The sequence below is a fragment of the Cydia pomonella genome, chromosome 3, assembly GCF_033807575.1.
Source record: "Cydia pomonella isolate Wapato2018A chromosome 3, ilCydPomo1, whole genome shotgun sequence".
In the NCBI taxonomy this organism is placed as follows: domain Eukaryota; kingdom Metazoa; phylum Arthropoda; class Insecta; order Lepidoptera; family Tortricidae; genus Cydia; species Cydia pomonella.
The window spans coordinates 16,341,194-16,361,085 of record NC_084705.1 but is presented as its reverse complement, the minus strand read 5'-3'; the positions used below and the strand labels follow the sequence as shown (position 1 = coordinate 16,361,085).

The 19,892-nt window shown below is 33.9% G+C and overlaps 1 protein-coding gene across 1 annotated transcript in view; it reads right to left on the bottom strand.

Annotated features, from left to right (window-relative positions):
- The window catches only part of LOC133516166 (cuticlin-1), a 114,410-nt gene that overhangs the window by 26,564 nt on the left and 67,954 nt on the right, over positions 1 to 19,892 (bottom strand). The window contains exon 4 of the mRNA XM_061848947.1: positions 4,202 to 4,349. Within this exon, the coding sequence (XP_061704931.1) occupies positions 4,202 to 4,349 (148 nt within the window). The remainder of the gene's footprint in view (positions 1 to 4,201; positions 4,350 to 19,892) is intronic.

Genomic DNA, 19,892 nt, shown 5'->3' with positions numbered 1-19,892 from the left:
CCATAAGGGCAAGATTTGCTTGTGTCTATGAATAACCTGACAAGGCGTCCTTATTATTATATTATATTTAAGAGGCCACAGGAGTGGTCATTTCTCCATACAAACGTAATCGACTGTTTCCTCCGTGGTTTTTGAAGCTAGAGCAATGATTTATTCAACACAGATAATTATTTTTATTATCTGTGTTGGACTGTTTTGCTTTTTTCATAAGGCGCTAGTGCACTTCAAATATTCGCAAAAATTGCCTAATTTACTAGGCCGCAAAAAGAAGCATAGTATTCAAAACTGACATCAATTAGCCTTAAAATAAAAACAGTTCAACACAGATAATTCCATTACCATTTAGATCTCAAAATTTTGTTATATTTGGTTAAGTTTTGGAGGTGGAAACGGTCGAGTACTAAACATCGTTTTTTGAGATTTTTACGCAGGATTTTTCGCCTAACCTGGCGTTGTCCTTATCGCACAAGTTTTAGGAGCCACTTCCATTAGTGAAATGGATATATTCGCCTAAAATATTTAAATCTCAGCTCCCATATCCTCTTAATATCTACTTTAGCAGCGTAAGCAACCAAAGTAGCTAAGCGAGCCAGGTGTTCAATAGAACATTGTGCAACGAAATGAAATTTTGGACACGAGAATTAAAGACCCGAGTTAGCAATATTCTTACCCCCCAGAGTTACACACAACGTTTTTCATCACACTTGCGAAGAAAAATCTAATTTTTAAGTGAAATAATTCTAAAATACGGTGACATTTCGAACATTCGTTCGCCATATTGTCATTTCTTAACAGATTAGGCACGATTAAAAATTATGTAAAAATATTGAAAACGGCTATTAAATTAATGAAATTTAATTATTTTAAACATACAAAACTATCAAATTATAAACGTCAGTATTTGAAAAGTAAAACTCATTTAGGCTACTTGGATTGTATGAATTAGTGGTATATATTTTTAAGCTATAACTCTCTAGGGAGTAACATAGGACTTTGTCCTTCAGTACACCTGCATAAAATTAGATCTTTTTCGAGCAAGGGTGATGAAAAATGATTTAAATATACTTTTATCGTAGGGATAAAATCATGTGAGAATTAGAAACACTTCACCCGCTTTACTATATAAATAAAAATAAAAGTATAACTATAAGCGCTGTAAATATACATTTCAGCATATAAATACCTAGCAGTAAAGCACGTGTTATCTGCTTTTAACTATCATTTACAAGGGCTATATCCCGGTAACTGACACATTTGTTCACTAAAGCCTGAAACTGGGGCATGTATTAATAATTCAGCATGTATCCGTCATAATTGTAAGTGAAACTGGGCAATTACAAATAACAATTAGTGGCGGTCTACATACTGTGGGGTATGGTGAGACTTAACTAGTATGTGTAGTTGAAAGGTGCTTCAACTTATATAATTATGATCGGCGGAGAGTGGGATTTCTAGCCCAAATTAGATTTTATTAGTTAATGAAAATTAAATGAACTAATAGGACTGTAGTCCACATGCTGGGTAATTAATCAGCTGATGAAATATGTAGCTATGGTAGTGGGTTGTTAAACGAGTAGAAAATAATTTTTTGAGCTTCCTTCCTTCCTTATCTAGATTATTATGATATATTACTGAATAGTTCACAGTTAAATTGGTTCACTATCTATTCGACTTGTTAGAGTGTTAGCTGTGACGTGTCTTACATGAATACCTATCCGTCGCCCTGTCATTTGAATAGGCCCTCAACCATTAAATAGTACATTACGATACAAGTGCGAAAACTAGGAAATTCGAAACGAGTGGCGATAAATTAAAACATGACCGAAGGGAGTATTTTAAATCGAGACGAGTTGCGAATTACCTATTCGCACATCTATCGTACAACGATCTACAGTAGGTACATATGGCTCTTTAAAATTTCGACATAGATACGTAATGTGCTATTTATCGCACTAGTGCGGTAAAGTAGCACCATATGTACTCTAATAGTATATTTCAATGCAAGTGTTCAAAGTGTGTCATTATTTACGAGTCCTGAGATCTTTTATGCGACGTTTTTTAATACATTTGCGAAAAAATCACAATAAAACAAATATTGGTTACGCGATTATATACAGTATATACACTGACAGGCCGTACAGTTACGAATTTTCATTTGAACCTGAATGCATTAGTGCATCATCAGGCGGCCGTATGCTTATTTGCCACCGACGTGGTATAAAATGCTATTGTTAATTCAACACTATACACTACGTTAAGCGATGATTTACATTGCAAAAATTAATCTCAATAACTCATTTCATACAAAAACTTTCTCACAGTTGCAATTAAAGTTGAATTATTTAGATAAAACTAAATTTGAAGTGAAAATACTAAAAATGGCCGGCACTCGTCATTATTTTATGTTTTTCTGTTAACGACAGCCAACGTAGCAGTGATAGTTTCATTCAGCCAATAATTAAAAAAAATGTTTTTGTGAAATATCGTATTATATAACATGTAATTTGTATAACAACAGATAAATATATAATTTTCTAAATCATGCAATGAAATATTGATGTTATGTTCCTAATAATAGTCTGCAAAGTATGACGTTTCAGGTGCGGCTATCTGCAGTAGGTATCAGCAAGAGGACGTTAATGGAATTCCATACAAATCTTGCAGGCCTAGGCCGGCAAAGTCCTCTTTTTTAATTTCCATTCCACATACATTTGTGGCACAGGCATCATGACATTCTGCCACTATGCGTATTTAAAAAAAACAATAAGCGATTTGCTATGTACTTAGTGCAGTTTTATTTACATAATAAATCCACATGAACATAACAAATAACACATAATTATAAAAAAAAATCTTAACTATATATATATACACATTGAGATACTAATATTTCATCTAAATATTAGGTAGCGGTAGAAATGTCTACTCCAACGTGTCTCTGACCGTATATAAAAAAAAGGTTTGGCGGGAAACTTGATAATTTTTTGCTGTAATTCTGTTTTATCGGATTTAAGTTTGTTGTTTGTAATGTTGTTTTGTTATAAATAATTCAATATGAGTTCGAACGAAACTACCGAAGAAGAACTGATTATTAATTGCACCCCACCTGAATTAAGAACCGAAGCAGAATTGGCTATACAGAACTTGCAGCCGGCAAAATCAAAGGCAAAATATATGGTTATCTATGACAATTTTATAAATTGGAAAACCAAAAAAAAATGCCCACAGTTTCTCAACTCACAACAACTCTTCAACATTATGGGCATTATACTCCATGCTTAAGGCCACAATGCAGGTGAAGCATATAATATAAACATAAAAAGCTATGAAAACTTAACTATGTGGCTATATAATATATAAGTTTATTTTATCTACATATCTAGCGACAAGTACCTATTGCTATTCCATTTTTATCACTTGTCACTATGCCCGTCACTTTCGCGCTTACATACTTGTTAGAACGTGACAGGCATGGTGACAAATGATAAAGAGACAACCATCTTAGCCCTGCTGCTATTGATTATTGAGATAAAAAAGACTTATAATTTAATTTTGGTTGCAACAAATTGACAACATTGACAAGTGTTAATTCTAAAGGTTCGTTCAGAAACGTGCTTTCGTACTTTTTTGAAGTAACATGATAATAAATATAAATGTATGAAGTATCTGTTGTCTATTAAAACCGAGTTAAAGTATAGCGAAATAGTACACACGTTAGTTTTAGTTTTTGTCTTGTTTACTTATAATTTCTTGAAAAATTAAACTTTGATTTTTTTTGTTGTTTATTTCATTGTATGTTTGAGACCAGCACTACCTCGGCGGGAAATATGAGGTTGCCCGCCTCAGACCTATCCTATATGTTTATATGTCTTCAGCCGGCAACCCCTTCCGTCCCGGCCTCTGTAGTAATGTAGTATTATATCGTGTAATAATATTTTTGGACATAATAAACGTATAATGGCGAAACAAAAAATTATATCAAGTTTTTGTACATCCAAACTTTTTGGTATGGTCTGATTTACGATCAGATATTATATATAAAGTTAAAAGCACTAGTTCGCAAAAATCAACTATGCGAACGCTAAACGGCTAAGTAAAGTAGCTCTTTTTGAGCGACTGTATTAAAAACTATAATTTCGAAACATTATACCTACCTGCAACTGCTGCTGCTTACGTAATTGTGCTCGTATGTTCAACTTACCTTTCGACGAAACAATTCCTTCAAAAGGATGTGAGAACGTAAGGTGTACGTCCATATGATCCTTCCCGCACATTACTTCTAGCGATTGTATGACTGGCATGCCGTCTGGCCTGTCGACAGGCCATAGCTCGCCCGCCCGTACCCGTGTCTGCCAACAAACATAGCACATCACATTAATATGGACAGGAACACACGATTTGATGTTACTAAACACCTAGAAGAAGGTGGTCGTGGTCGTGATACTAATTTAGGTACAGTCTAATTGTTAGCAATACTTATGTAGGTACTACATTAACATTGGCTATTCTGACTGATATTGTATCAAAAATCCTAAATATATGTCGTTCTTTGGAGGATAACTAAGTACTGCCATAAGGCAAAGAATTATTGCAATACATTAAATGAAATAGAAAATTTAATGCGTCTTGAAAATAAACAATTGTTAAGCTGGCCATACACACTAGGGTAAGCCTGTGCAGTTTTATCAGCTGCTCAGGTAAAACGGGGCGTATGTGGCATTTGACTGTACAGTTTCCTAGACAGCTTTACCTGTGCTGTTTAACTGTAGAGGCAAAACTGCGCAGGCATACCCTAGTGTAGTGTGTATGGCCAGCTTTAAAGGACGAAGGGTAATAATTTTATTTTACTAATATATTGAATGCTTGTAAAACATAAGGCTTGAATTGTTAAATGTGTTAATGATTATTTGAGCACAAGCTGCGGTTATATATTCAAGCGGGGAGTTTTAAAGCTTTAATAGCTATCTACTTAACAAATAAGGGGAGTCAATTCAATTTCTTACTTAATACTTTATACAAAAATATTTGATCTTTCAATGTGCGGCGGTTTTCGAGCCACACCAGTTTGTTCAGGTTAAGCGATTGGGTTGACCAAAGGTACGAAAAGTACTTTAACCCCCTTATTCATAAACGTGTACTAAAGTTACGATGCCCGCTGATCATCGTTTGTACCTTTCCGACGTATTGGTATGATGGAAAGGGACAAACGATGATCAGCGGCATCGTAACTTTAGTACACGTTTATGAATAAGGGGTAAATAAATGTTTTATCGGCCCCTTTTGAACTCTTTCAATACCATTGATATAACATTTATAGTTGTTTTAAAATTGAACTAACTAGCGAGTTGAAGACTGTCAGCAAAGTGATAGTTTCTTTGAAATCTCTACATGTTCTTAAGCTGAAACCAAGTAAACCAAAGGCTCTATTTGTTATGCTCTCAATGTGGTCGCTAAATAACAATTTGCTATCCAAATTAATACCTAAGTCTTTAATGGTAGAAACTTTACATAATGACATGTTGTTTATATGGTAGACGTAGTAACTGCTGCTGCGGCTGTATTGTTAACATTTATTGTACCTTTTTGACGACCTGTCTGGCCTAGTGGGTAGTGACCCTGCCGATGAAGCCGACGGTCCCGGGTTCAAATCCTGGTAAGGGTATTTATTCGTGTGATGACCATGGATATTTGTTTCTGAGTCATGGATGTTTTCTATATATTAAAGTACCTATGTATAAATATGTATATATTATATATATCGTTGTCTAAGTACCCGCAACACAAGCCTTATTGAGCTTACCGTGGGACTTAGTCTATTTGTGTAATAAAATGTCCTATAATATGTATGTATGTATTTATATGTATTTTATAAATTAATTTGTAAGTACACTTACGAAACGTCTGCATTTCAGCCGCTTTGCCTTACTAGATGCTTAGGGCAGCGAGCGCGTAGACGCGAACGAGCAAAACGGGCCAAACCAAAAGATTTATGAAATAATACTAAGTTCAAGGTCCAAGTGCGCGTTACAGTCGCAGTACCTACATGTCAACTTTAAATTTAAACTTAAGTTATAATATATATATAGTTATAACAGAGGTTACAAAGCACCATCTATATTGGGAGTTAACATAGAGCACTAGAATGTTTACCTTAATAATGCTATCAATGGAATGCCATGCTGTATATATTAAAGCCCAAGTTATAGCAGTTGAAAACAGTTGCATAAATTGCTATAATGTTGTATTTATTCCATCGTCAGTGCCAGCGCTGGTTAAACTTTAATCAGCATATCTCTCTGGCTGGACATGAAAATGCCTACCGTAAAAAGTTAGCACCGTATATGAATTTGATTTTAATTTTAAAATCATCATAATAAAGCGGTAGGTATGTTAACATATATTAATCTATATGGCGATTTAAAGAGAACCATACACTTAAATGAGATTGTGAAGTGAAGGACCACATAATTTCTGGAATAACCTCTTTCATCAAAATTGGATGATTGGTTAAACGATGAGCAGTTTTGTACTTCAAAGAATAATTTAGCTGCAGAAGTGCTACCAATCAGTAAGCTTTAGTTTAAATGGTAAGTTTATTTGAATTACATTTTTAGTGTTAATACTAATAACAAAATACACGAAAGTTAAAACGTCCTTAAAAGTTAAATCGTTGACATTATTTCGCTCTGAATGGATTTCAGCTTATCACAAGACTAAGTTCTACTGCAGGACACATACCTCTTTTCAAATTGCGGTAGATTTGTTTGGGTTATATTTCCAGAACAGTACACACACCTATTTTTATACAGGTATTATTAGGTTAAAAATCATAATAGCGTCATATATCCAAATTTGACTCCAAGAAACACGCAGCTCTAAGTTACCAATTAGTAAGAATATAAATCCACTATTTCCGATTCGCTTCGCAACATCTGCTTAAGTTTAGCGATCTTTGCGAGCGATTTGATGAAGTACCGAGGCATGTTCCTGGAACGTCGCTCGCGCAGTTCCCACGAGGAATGTGCGATTTGGCGATGTGTGAGTGTATGCCGTGCATTTTTGTACAGGGATGCACCAAAAACTGCGCAACTGAACGGGTTTACCACTTAGATCAGATATGCAAGGTACCCATTTATTAGTGCATAATATAATTTAAAAGCCTAGAGATATTGGTATCCTACTGGCGATGGGACAATACGTGTTTTTACAAAAATTTTGAAAGATATAGTAGTAAATCTTGTATAGTAGTAAAAGTCATATTAGCATTTTAAGTGCATGCAAAAGTTCAACCCATCATGATCATTCAATTTCTATATTGGATATCTGTGTTCTATTTAAGGAACGCACATATTTAAAACATTAATCATATGACACGGGTAGCATTTATGGCTATGAATAAGAGTATTCTGTATGGCAGTGAAATATTACTGAACGCTTAATCATATTTGGGTCAACCAACTCAAGCATAACACTAAAATGATCTGGGTAATAAATGATTTAAAAAAAATAGGAGTTGAGATTGATGGTGATGGAGATGAAATTTTTAACAAATTGTTTAAAACCAATATATTTTGTTGAACTATGGCATATCAGTTAACTATTATTACCTACATTTAAATAAAATATTATATTACGAGACCGATTGTAAATGTTTTATGAAAGCTTATAGTTAAGTAGGTAAGTATCTAAGTTTGTTTTGGGCACCGCCTACTTATATTACGAATAATATGTTATATAAACAGTGTTCTTTAATTTAAATATACGCCTTAAGCAACAGATAATTACACATCGTTTTTAATCTGTTTTTATCATTATGTGGGAAAATACAAAGATTCAATAATCCAACCAATTAACAACAGTTTTTTTGTGTCAGTTACAATACGCCGTCAAAGGTAGATTTATTTACATTAATCCACTAAGTGAAGCATTCAATAAATAATTGTACTGCGTAATAAAAACCAAACGCTATGTGCCCATTATGCCCAAGGATATAATCATAGCGTTATTAAAGTATGTTGGTGGATCCCTATTATTTCCTGTGTGAAGCAGTCCGTCCAGATTCCCGGAGCATACTTGAGGAGAAAGTTCGTTTTAAGCATCCAGTATAAGCAGTTACTCTCACTCAATAGTTAACGCCGTTAATTCAAAATTGTTTCTTTAGTTTTCTATTCAATATTCCATAATGTATTCATGTACTAACTGATTGTATGTTACCGAGGTACTTAAATCATATTAAATATCTGGAAGACCAAGCTTTGCTCGGAAAACATATAGAAACTCAAAAATGCGCGTTTTGCCAGAGAGAAGACCTAACTAGATTGATTTTTCGCCCCCGAAAACCGCCATATAGCAAATTTCATCAAAATCGTTAGAGCAGTTTCCGAGATCCCCGAAATATATATGAAAATATACAACAATTGCTCGTTTAAAGGTATAAGATAATTTCTTGGCAGTATCTCACGCAATTGTCAAAAGATTGATGACAAAACGCAATAGAAAACACGATACCCTCAGTCGTTGAATACATATATTAGTATCCACTTTGTTGTTATAACGCATAACATACTAGATCATGTTGAATTATGTCAATAAAAGATATATACTTAGTGCTGAAGTTTCCAGTGGTTTCGAGGCCAACTTACAGATGTTACGAAAAAACTTACGTGATGAAGGAACATTGAATATTTATCAGGTCAGACGAAATTATTTTTATTGAAAAACCACAAGATGCTGCGTTATCTGATTTTAACAGAGACATCTAGACTTCAATCGACCGGAATATAAACCGTGATTACCTTTTATATTATTTTTGAGCTCCCGATATTTCGCAGTTACATGCATCTTGTTCACGGGTAACTCATACATTTCGGTATTCGGCATATTTTTCAATGTTCGTATTCGGCAGAATGGTTCGGTTCGAGTCGCGACATATTTACCGAATAAACGTTTTTTTTTTTTAAATTCCGCCAGCGTCCTTGGTACAAAGGCCTATTTTAGATTAAAGCTACTTATAGTAGTAACTTCGTATATGTAAATAGAGTGTTTGTTACTTAGTCAGATTAGGAAATAAAACTCAACATTAGTAAAGTTTAGCGTATCTCTACCACAATCTAATAGTGATTTATAGTTTAAGTGTTTTAATAAAAAATAGTTTATTGACATTGCAACCAATTGTTTAATTTTAGACAATTTTAGTTATCAAACTTAATACTTATAACTAATAAGAGATACGAGTAGACCAAGCTGTCGGAGCGGTCAGGCAATGGACGGTTTCCGAATATTCAGATCGGTATATTTATACCTATTCGGCAAAGTTCATCTTCGGCCCATTTCTTAAGGGCAAATAATAGACTTTCCTATTTCATCCATAACATCCCAGTAATAATAGTATGGTACCAATGAGTAAAAGACCTTATAAAAATACATGTGCAACAAAAAAGGACTGGGGGAAGTTAGAATGGTGACGGGATAAGATTCTAAAACCGTGTATATGAATAATGTATGTACGTCATTGATCATCGGCAACGTTAAACACTCAATATTTAGTCACATATGTTAGTCTTCCACAGATAAAGGGGAAAGAAGATTTAACTAAATATGTATTTTACTCTTACCCCACAAGAAAAAACACATGATGTTCATCTTATCCCGTGAAATTTTGCTAGGTTAGACAGAAACGTGTTGTAAATCCGAAAGCACGACAAACAACCATATTTAGATTTAACGAATTAATTTAAATTTAGAAATAACTCGTTATTGTTCGGTTATAACTCTCCTGCCGACACCTATACATTATTTGAAGATTCACAGTATTCAAAATAATGGACTCGCGTTTCAAGTACGTGATAATAGTGATAAATATCCAGTACACAAGTTTTAATAATATCATTATGTTATTACGGAGTAACCGCAGTGTGTTTCTGTGCAAGCGCTAGAATTATAGAGACCGATCGAACTAATCGCAAGTAATTTTGCTACTCTCTAAGAATATTAACGCACTTGATGTACTTACTCGGAAGTAGCCTCGTACTTACGAACGAAAAGTTTTCTCTTGCATATTCCTTGACAATGGTTAATAACTATTTTGTTTTTTACAAATTTTTGTCTCTTTATTGAATTGGGATCATTGGAATCAAATTAGTTAAGAAAAAAGTTTCAAAAACCTCCCAAAAAGAATATTTTCTCACATAACGATTTGGTTACAAAACTAGCTTCTGCCCGAGACTTCGTCTGCATGGAATAATGATGATGATGATGATAAAAACTATCCTATGTCCTTTCCCGGGCTTCAAACTATCTCCATGCTGAATTTCTTGTAAATCGGTTATTGAGCGGATTAAGCATGAAGAAGTAACAGAGACAGAGAGAAAGACATAGTTACTTCCGCAATTATACGTATAATAATACATTAATAAGGATCAAAACAAATTTGACGTCTCTAAGAAAAGCTGTCTGGGAATATCAAGATATTACCTATCGCTGAAGTGGGGATCTTACTGAGTTTCACAGTTTAGCGGGCATGTAGATCATTATATTTGCTACGTGGCATTGGTCTGCAACCCATGCAATGAATCAGTTATTTAGCAGTATTAACACTAACGACTTGCAGCTTGCTGGAGCGTTTTCGCATTAGCTTATCGAGCACCGGCGAGCCTAACGCCCAAACGAACCATATAAAATGTAACTACCATTACAAATAATGTTTACCGATGTTGAGGTCTCATTTACACCGGTTGCTGTGCCAATTGTTGGTTACTGGGTAAGCAATGGGAACAAAAGTCTAGTGTACGTCATTAATGTCATGACTAGCTATAGAAAATACTACACCATTGAAAGAGTAACAACATATGAACATAGAACCTGCAGACTTATGTGACACTGTTCTAATAAAGTTGAGACGCACAGCAATTGCGCGATATCTGCCTTTCCATGTCAGTTATATTATCGTACAAAAACAGGAGGTAGTTATTGACTTAGCTTTGTAAATATAATTATATTAGTTAACACATTTTTAGTTCAGCCAACACAAACTTATAAATTTAAGCAAAATTATGGATTCAATTTGATAGATAAAAAATTGTAACAAATGTGTAAAAGCTTGGTGTAGGGACTAGGCTAGGTATGATCAAGCCAATCGTTAGTATTTACAGAACCAAATTCTATCGACTAGACGTCATGAAATAAACTACCTGGGCGAATTGCAAATAGATCAGTACCCCTAGTGTAAATATTTTCGACAGCGAAACGTGACGTTCGCGTTTGCGTTAAGTGTCATTTTGTATGAGATTATTAACTTTCCAAAACGTCCCGCTTGGCGCGCTGTTCAAAAACCCATACAAAATGAGACTTAACGCAAACGCGTACGTCACGTTTCGCTATCGACTAAATTTACACTAGGGGTACTGATGAACATGCGTTTACGAGCAAGGCCCTCTCCCACGAAACTTTACAAATGTACAAGCCGACAATATTGTTCAATTGTAAACAAAAATACGTACAACGATAGTTCTACATATGCCACGTGTCCAAGTCTACAATTTACAGATATTTTCATTTGTGGACCCGTAACACAAAACTGAATGATATGTCAAGATAACTTACATAATTGTGACTTATATAGAATTGTATTTATTACAATTTTGTTATTTGACAACAGTACTTTGTAGGAGAGGCCGGAAAACCGCTCAAAGATGGACGAGTGAGTTTGAGGGCCGACACGTCAGTGAAGGCCCTCAAATAATACGAGTCCATCTTTAGCGTTTCCGGCCGAGGCATCACATAGTGCTTTTCACGACTACTGCGTGGAAATAAGAAAACATTTGCATAACTACGAGTATAAATACTTTATTATAAATTAATATTTATATTGGCATGAGGACAATTGTTGAAAGATAGCGATGTATTTCTGCCAGGATCATTTATATTTTCTTCACTAGAAGAACTCATTTTTATAGCGTAGATACGTGTTTCTTATATTTTTTAGTCAAACACAATTTACACTATCCGATTCTGTAAGTATTTTCCGATCCCGCCATTTTTCCTTTTTTTATCACTTTTAATCACGATTTTCTGAAACGAACGAAGTGGGTTTCTTAAAAAGATCACACGTGTGTTTTAATGCCTAATTATGTACAGTTACATACACTATTTTATCTACACACATATTATAAACTTTCTATGAAATATTCACTAACCTAAATTACAGCCTCCGTTGGGGCATCGTTGCCATATTTTACACGAAACTTTTGCTATAGTTACTTTAAAAATAACAAAACATATTCATTTTATACTTAAAACTAATTTAAAGATAAACTGTACGTCAAATGGCGGTAAATGAAAACTTTTTCACGCATGTAGTTTTTTTTTAATTCAGAGACAAACTAGAGTCGGGGGCCTATTTCCGTATCATTCGATACAAACTAACATGCGAGATATGTCAAAATTGTATGCAATTGACATTTCATGTCGAACAAAAAGGCATCTCGACTGATATTAGAATAGAGGTCAAATCGATTTGCTTTTTTTTCAGAGATGTTCCAAATTTGAATGCATAACCAAATCGATTTTGATGTAGTTATGAAGCAATAACTACATTATCACAGAACAAAACAGTTTATGGTAATGTTGGCCATTTATGGACTTTGAAGGCATCATAGAGGGTTTATAAAATATTTAATTTCATTAATTTAATAGCCGTTAAATCGTGACTGAATGCCGAAAAGGTCTGTCCCTTCGATGCCTAACCTGTCAAAAAAGGACAATATGGCGGACAAATGTTTGAAATGTCACCTTATTTAAGAATTATTTCACTTAAAATTTAGTTTTTTCTTCGCAAGACTCCGGAGGTAAGAATATTGCCAGCTCGAGTATTTAATTCACTCCAGCCTGCGGCTTTCGTGATTCTATAGACTTTCGTTTGCAATATTTCATTTACCCCCTCTCGCTGCACAATGGACTATTGCATGATTGCATCCAAAACGGTTAACTTATCTACTAAATTAAAAATTCCTTACGGTTGCACAAAATAAATACAACTAATTCTAGTTATCTCGATCAGTGTGCTTCAACTCCCCGAACAACTTTAAGGGAAATAATCGCGCGAGCTTACAAGCTGATTACGTTAATTCGTTCGTTAAGTGGATGGAACTCAAGTTAGATTAATGATGAAACTGGAGCGGAGAAATTTATCGATGGGGATTATAACATTTGCTTTCCATATTATCACTGCTTCACTAAGCGTAGGTTCCTGCTACGTACCCTATACTTTGAAAAACTATTTTATTCCATACATTAATAAGAATTAATGTGTCAACTCAACTTAATCTATATATTGCATTAAGATTTTCTGGAACGCAGCCATAATATTAGAGAATCAGCTAGTATTATTGTACCAAGGTAATTTTAAAACTTGTATAGGTTTCGTTCTTGTAATTGCGCCGTATATTCTAACATAGTGACCAATCGCTGCTTGTAAGAACAAACACTTTCACCTTTAGGTTGATTCATTCATAGGTATTACTCATACGCCAGAGTGATACAGACGGGAGTGCATTTGTAAATATGATGAGTATTAAAACATGAAATGCTTCTAGTAGCACTTATGCTATGGTTGTTTTAATAAGTCATAATGCAATATAAGGAAATCTTTCTGTTTGATGTCCTATTTCTAATATTAAACATCCAATCCAACATCACTTAATTTGCTACAAATTAAGACAGTAGTTGCGGATTCTTCTTTAACGGAATATTTACGTTACTAACAAACTAATAAACAGAAGAATAAGTTTATTATTACCTAGTGTAGTATGAAAGGTTTGGACTTTAAAAGAAAGAGAAACGAACTATTGGAGGTAGACAGAAGCCCAGTAAAATAATAAGAAAATTAAATAGGTAATATAAATGATTACACATCTTCGTGGAACCGAGGAAAGGGTTGACCAGCAATACATAAGACAAATAAAAGATAATAGGGTAGCTATCATCTGGAATGAGGACATCAAGGAAGCGGTTTTAGATAGGTTCATGTAGGTACAAAGTGTTGTAAGCTTCGTCACGTGCTAAACAGGCATGTCTTAAAATGTACGATGGTTACGCATTATACAAGAATGTCACAGGTGCGGAGACGAAAGTTTACCTAAACCAAGAATAATATTTTATGTTCTAATATAAGAAATTCTCCTATACCTGGTGTTCATTTCATAATTTTAATATAATTATTCACCTTAATATTTTACAATTCAAGGAATAGATAGGTATTTAATGTTACCGTAATAATGCGTTTTCCCTAATTTATTAAGGTTAATACTAGTTTATCGAAACGCGTTGGTAAAAACTAATTTTAACTGGAATTTCTGAGTAAAAACTAGTTTTCGTAAAGTGTCTTAGTAAAACTGGTTGAGACTGATTGTTTAAAAAAATATAAAAACGCGTTTTTACGGTAACATTTACATGCTTAGATAGCACTATGACATATCACACTTTACTTGTTGTTCAAACATTTGAATTAGTAATAACCATTATTAAATTGTAAAAACAAAAATAAGTTTCAGCACAATTAATTATGACACCACCCCTAAAAATAGTTTTCGGTGTAAAGTGCCGTTCCTAACAAGAACGACCTATACTACCGCGAAGAAACATACCTACTACAAACAATGTGGGTCAATGTGGATCGTAGAGTTAAAACTTATATCTTCATCTTGCTATCCGAGCTACTTTGCGTCAGTTTTGTACATATTAATGTACTTCGCACACAGTAGCCTCAAAAAACAGCAATCGTAAAATATCTGTGAAAAAATCCCACTTTTTACAGCTTATTATAATCCCTGGTTATTCATTTTTGTATTACATATTCAATAATAAGATCTATCAAATGACACCACTTTTCTAAGTCCATCCATGGACTTAATGAGTGTGTAAAGTGAGGTAAAACGGGGACCTTAACGGAAATGTTACGTAAATAAAAAACATATTTTTATTTCCTGGTTACTACTTAAACTTGTTAGTTTAACTAAATTTAAGAAAATAGGCAAACTGAATAATAACCTATATTGTACTACTAATTCTGGGACAATATAATATGAACTTGCACTTACTATATAGAAAGGAATGTAAAATAATAACTCTAACGAGCTATTTCAATTAACCGACAATATATGCATGGTGTAGCAATTAATATCATCTATTTCCTTTTTTTAACAACAAGTTCTTCACGTTATCTTCGAGTTTAAGCATAATAAAAAAGATTAAAGTTAGAGATAAGATAACAAATATATTATGACTACCTAATTTGATGGTAATTTATATTTATAATACCTACCTATTATTTATATTTGGATAGGGAGGTACCTGTCATCTGACAATGATGAAGTAGGAAGAAATAAGAAAATGAGAGCACTAACAGAGAAGTACAAGTACCTACGAGGCCTTAACAACATTAGTTGAATTTACCGCTAATTCACATAGGTGAGAATGTTGTCAAATGCATGGCTTTTTTCAAGAAAAAAAAATGCTTAGGTAGGTACTCTTAGTCAATTCTTATTTCCCTTAATTTTTCTATGCCTATTAGACTTAAAGTCGAGTTGTGGTGTCTAGGATTATATTGATGGACACAACGTTATACGTTAAACATATACCTAGCATACCCAAATACCTACATATACCTAGGTAGGTACAAATTTCATTATAATAATGACGCAATCCTGTAAGTTTGCCTCCCACCATTACAGACCACGCCTCTTCGTCGGTAGCATTTCATCGGTAGGTACTTATATGCTTCAAGTTTTTTGGCATAGTGTCGTCGTACTAACTGACTTGTACAGCGGAAGGTCAACGCCACCTCGCCAGGTGGTGTGAATCATGAAATTTGCAGAAATAGAAGAGGCGTGGGTGTACTTTGATAGTGAGCGTAGTTACTGTTCACTCATCGCAGTATTATAATGTAAATTTCAGGGATGTATGAATATGAATATATTTTATATTCTGTTTATAGTTACAAAAGTAGCATGTCTATTTAAGAAATTTTACCCATAAATGAAATAAAAAGACTAAATGTGATAAAAGATACCCAAACTACGAGTATTAGCAACTGATTTTATTTTGGAACCATTTTCGACTAGAAATTTATAATTTTTTTTTTCCTCAGAGCGGCATTCTGAAGTATTATTTTTTGAAAATAATAGACATATTTGGGTATCTTCATAATCTTCTTTGTGGTTTCTAGGTACAAAAGCTTATAGTTTTTGGTTTTGCCTCGTTTGGGTTAAGAATTAAGCGCTCTGTATGTAGAGCTATTCAATATCTGCCTTTAAATAAAACTTACTTAATATCCCTAAATAATAAAATATATATATTTTCTTTGTCTTATCGTAGCATTTTGTTGCAATATTATGTCTTGTGCCTGAACATTTTACAAGTAATCTCATCTAGAACATACATAAATATCCGCGCTCCGATCATAATGGTAATGATAGCTTAGAGCCGCCGACGGCCTCAACTGATAGACATGTCATTTTCTCACCGCGTTAATTGAATACAAGATAGATATTTTACTGTTAAACAAGAAAGAATCACGCAGAAAAATATTGCCAAACTCATGAAAAACTTAAAAAGCTCTTCAAATATCATATCAATTTGCATGTATCGATCTCAGTTTAGTGAGAGTCAGAATGGCGGGTGTACCTAAATAAAATCAAATGAAAAGCATACCATATTTTTGTACCTAAATTGTACTATTTAGTACCTCGTTTAAAAAAAATTGTACCTCACGGTACGTAAAGTTATCATAAAATAACCGGCCAAGAGCATGTCGGGCCACGCTCAGTGTAGGGTTCCGTAGTTACTCTTCCGTCACAATAAGCTAAACTGGAGCTTAAAGTATAGTAAATTGTTAACCAAGGGATGAAACGGTACCTTTCACCTGAGTTAAACAAATAGGCAAATTTGCATAACCAGTACCCAATTAAAGTAAGTCTTTTTACTATGAAGGGAAAACTTTTTGCGATAACTCAAAAACAGCTAAACTGATCATGTCCGCTATAGTTTTCATTTAATGTCTTTCTTAAGCTCTACTTCCACGATTTTTTTCATATTTTTTGGACCTATGGTTCAAAAGTTAGAGGGGTGGGACACATTTTTTTTTTCTTTCGGAGCGATTATCTCCGAATATATTCACTTTATCAAAAAATGTTTCTTGAAAATCCCTATTAGTTTTGAAAGACCTTTCCAACGATACCCCACACTCTAGGGTTGAAGCGAAAAAAAAAATTCACCCCCACTTTACGTGTAGGGGAGGAACCCTAAAAAAAATTAAATTTTTAGATTTTATTGTACGACTTTGTCGGCTTTACTGATTTATATATCCATGCCAAATTTCAGCTTTCTAGCACTAACGACCACGGAGCAAAGCCTCGGACAGACAGACAGACAGACAGACAGACAGACAGACAGACAGACAGACAGACAGACAGACGGACATGGCGAAACTATAAGGGTTCCGTTTTATGCCATTTGGCTACGGAACCCTAAAAACAGGTCACCCGCCATCCTGACAGTCAGAATGGCGGGTGTACTTTATTACGCTATGTTCCCGTGGTTATTGATAAATTCTATAAAAGCCAAATTTTTGTACCTTTTTTGTACCTTCACATTCAATTATAATATGAGTCATTTTATTTGTGGTTTCCAAGTTTTACTCATTTTATATTTTGCTTGCTATTACAATTCTGCAGGCGTTATAATTTTTCAAGTTATTGATTTAATTTTTAAGAAAAAACGTTAAGGTACAATTATTTTTATTACGCCAGGATTTAGTACCTTTAATGTTTAATCTGTTAAGTTCAAATAACTCAGAAAATCATGTCTTATAAATGATTTTTCTTAGGAAGATATCTTTGAATTGGCGCCTAGCCTTTTTTAACGCTAAGGTACAATTATTTTTATTACGCCAGGATTTAGTACCTTTAATGTTTAATCTGTTAAGTTCTAATAGCTCAGAAAATCATGTCTTAAAAATGATTTTTCTTAGGAAGATTTCTTTGAATTGGCGCCTAGCCTTTTTTAAGACATGATTTACTGAGTTATTTGAACTTAACAGATTAAACATTAAAGGTACTAAATCCTGGTGTAATAAAAATAATTGTACCTTAGCGTTTTTCTTAAAAATTAAATCGATAACTTGAAAAATTATAACGCCTGCAAAATTGTAATAGCAAGAAAAATATAAAATGAGTAAAACTGGGAAAGCACAAATAAAATGACTCGTATTATAATTGAATATGAAGGTACAAAAAAGGTACAAAAATTTGGCTTTTATAGAATTTATCAATAACCACGGGAACATAGCGTAATAAAGTACACCCGCCATTCTGACTGTCAGGATGGCGGGTGACCTGTTTTTTGATGATAACTTTACGTACCGTGAGGTACAAATTTTTTTAAACGAGGTACTAAATAGTACAAATTAGGTACAAAAATATGGTATGGTTTTCATTTAATTTTATTTAGGTACACCCGCGATTCTGACTCTCACTCAGTTTAGATAACAATCTCAGTTCTGCTTTAAAACCTGATAATAAGTTTTGATAGGTAACAACAGCAATAAACTTAAGTATTGAAAACTGTGTGCCTAACTGACCCTTACGCCAATGTCAAAAGGTCTCGCAATGGTAAACAAACGTTACATTACTAAAACTATGACAGCTAGGAATAATACTCAATATATATAGTATTATCTATAATCTCGACCTACGTAAAATGTCCATAATATATAACTGAACTAACGTTATAGGTATGTATGTGTTTGTTATAGAATGAGGATTGAAGAAGGCGTCACCAGCGCTTGAAAATGCAATTGTTTGGACCTACCTTAACACGTTCAATTGTTTGACTATGAAAACTGGAGAGACGTGCGGAGCAGAAGTTTTCCGCACAATTAATTTTCGCACACATGTAATTATATGATTTCGTGAAAAACAGTAGGCAATTGTATGTTTCGCTTATTATGTTATTTAGCTCCCATATATTATGTGTAATTGGTAGGTATTCAAAAACACCAAATGATAACAGCGGTACCTACCTATACGTATAAAATTAAATTGATTAGGAAGATATTACAAGATCTTGGTTGACTTTTTTTTAAATTTGGGAATGATATTACCATATTTGACTGTGAACTATGTTACTCCTAGATATTTGTGACCGCAGCCGGCAAAACGTCCCACTTTGTCGCTTGCCAGAAGGACCAGATTTGCTTGTATTATACGAATAACCTGACAGGACGTCGGATGTTTTGCTGACCGTGATCACATTTCTGAAAAAACTTAGTTACATAGTAATTGTTTACGTTATCGTGTTAAAATAATAAATACCTCAACAAATAACAAATTATACAAATCTATTTTCGTGTCGTAGGTGTCTGTCTGTGGTCAGCCTTAACCATTACATTGTTCTGTGGTCATTCGACGTTTCTGGTCGGTGTTCGTGCTGTAAATACTGTAATGCTAAAATGCCATATGTAAAACCTACATAAAATATGCCCGATGTACAGTCAGCAAAACAATCAAAAGTAACGTATCAGACTATGAGTCAAAAGTTTCTAATTTTATAACAACTTAACAAAAATAGATATGTCTCTAGGTATATGTAGAACAAAAAAAATGTGCCTATAGTTGTGCAGTTCTTGAAAACGTTCTCAATTAACTATGGGAAATATCATCGGGCAAGAACATTTCCCATGCAAAAGGGGGAACGTTTTCGAGAACTGCACAACTCTAACGGTAGATACTTTTGGCGCATTTTTTCATTGCTACTTTTAATGCTGACTGTACAACAAGCCTGTACCCCTATTGTACATTTTTGTTTAAATTTAGTATGGGATTTACTTATAGCGCGCC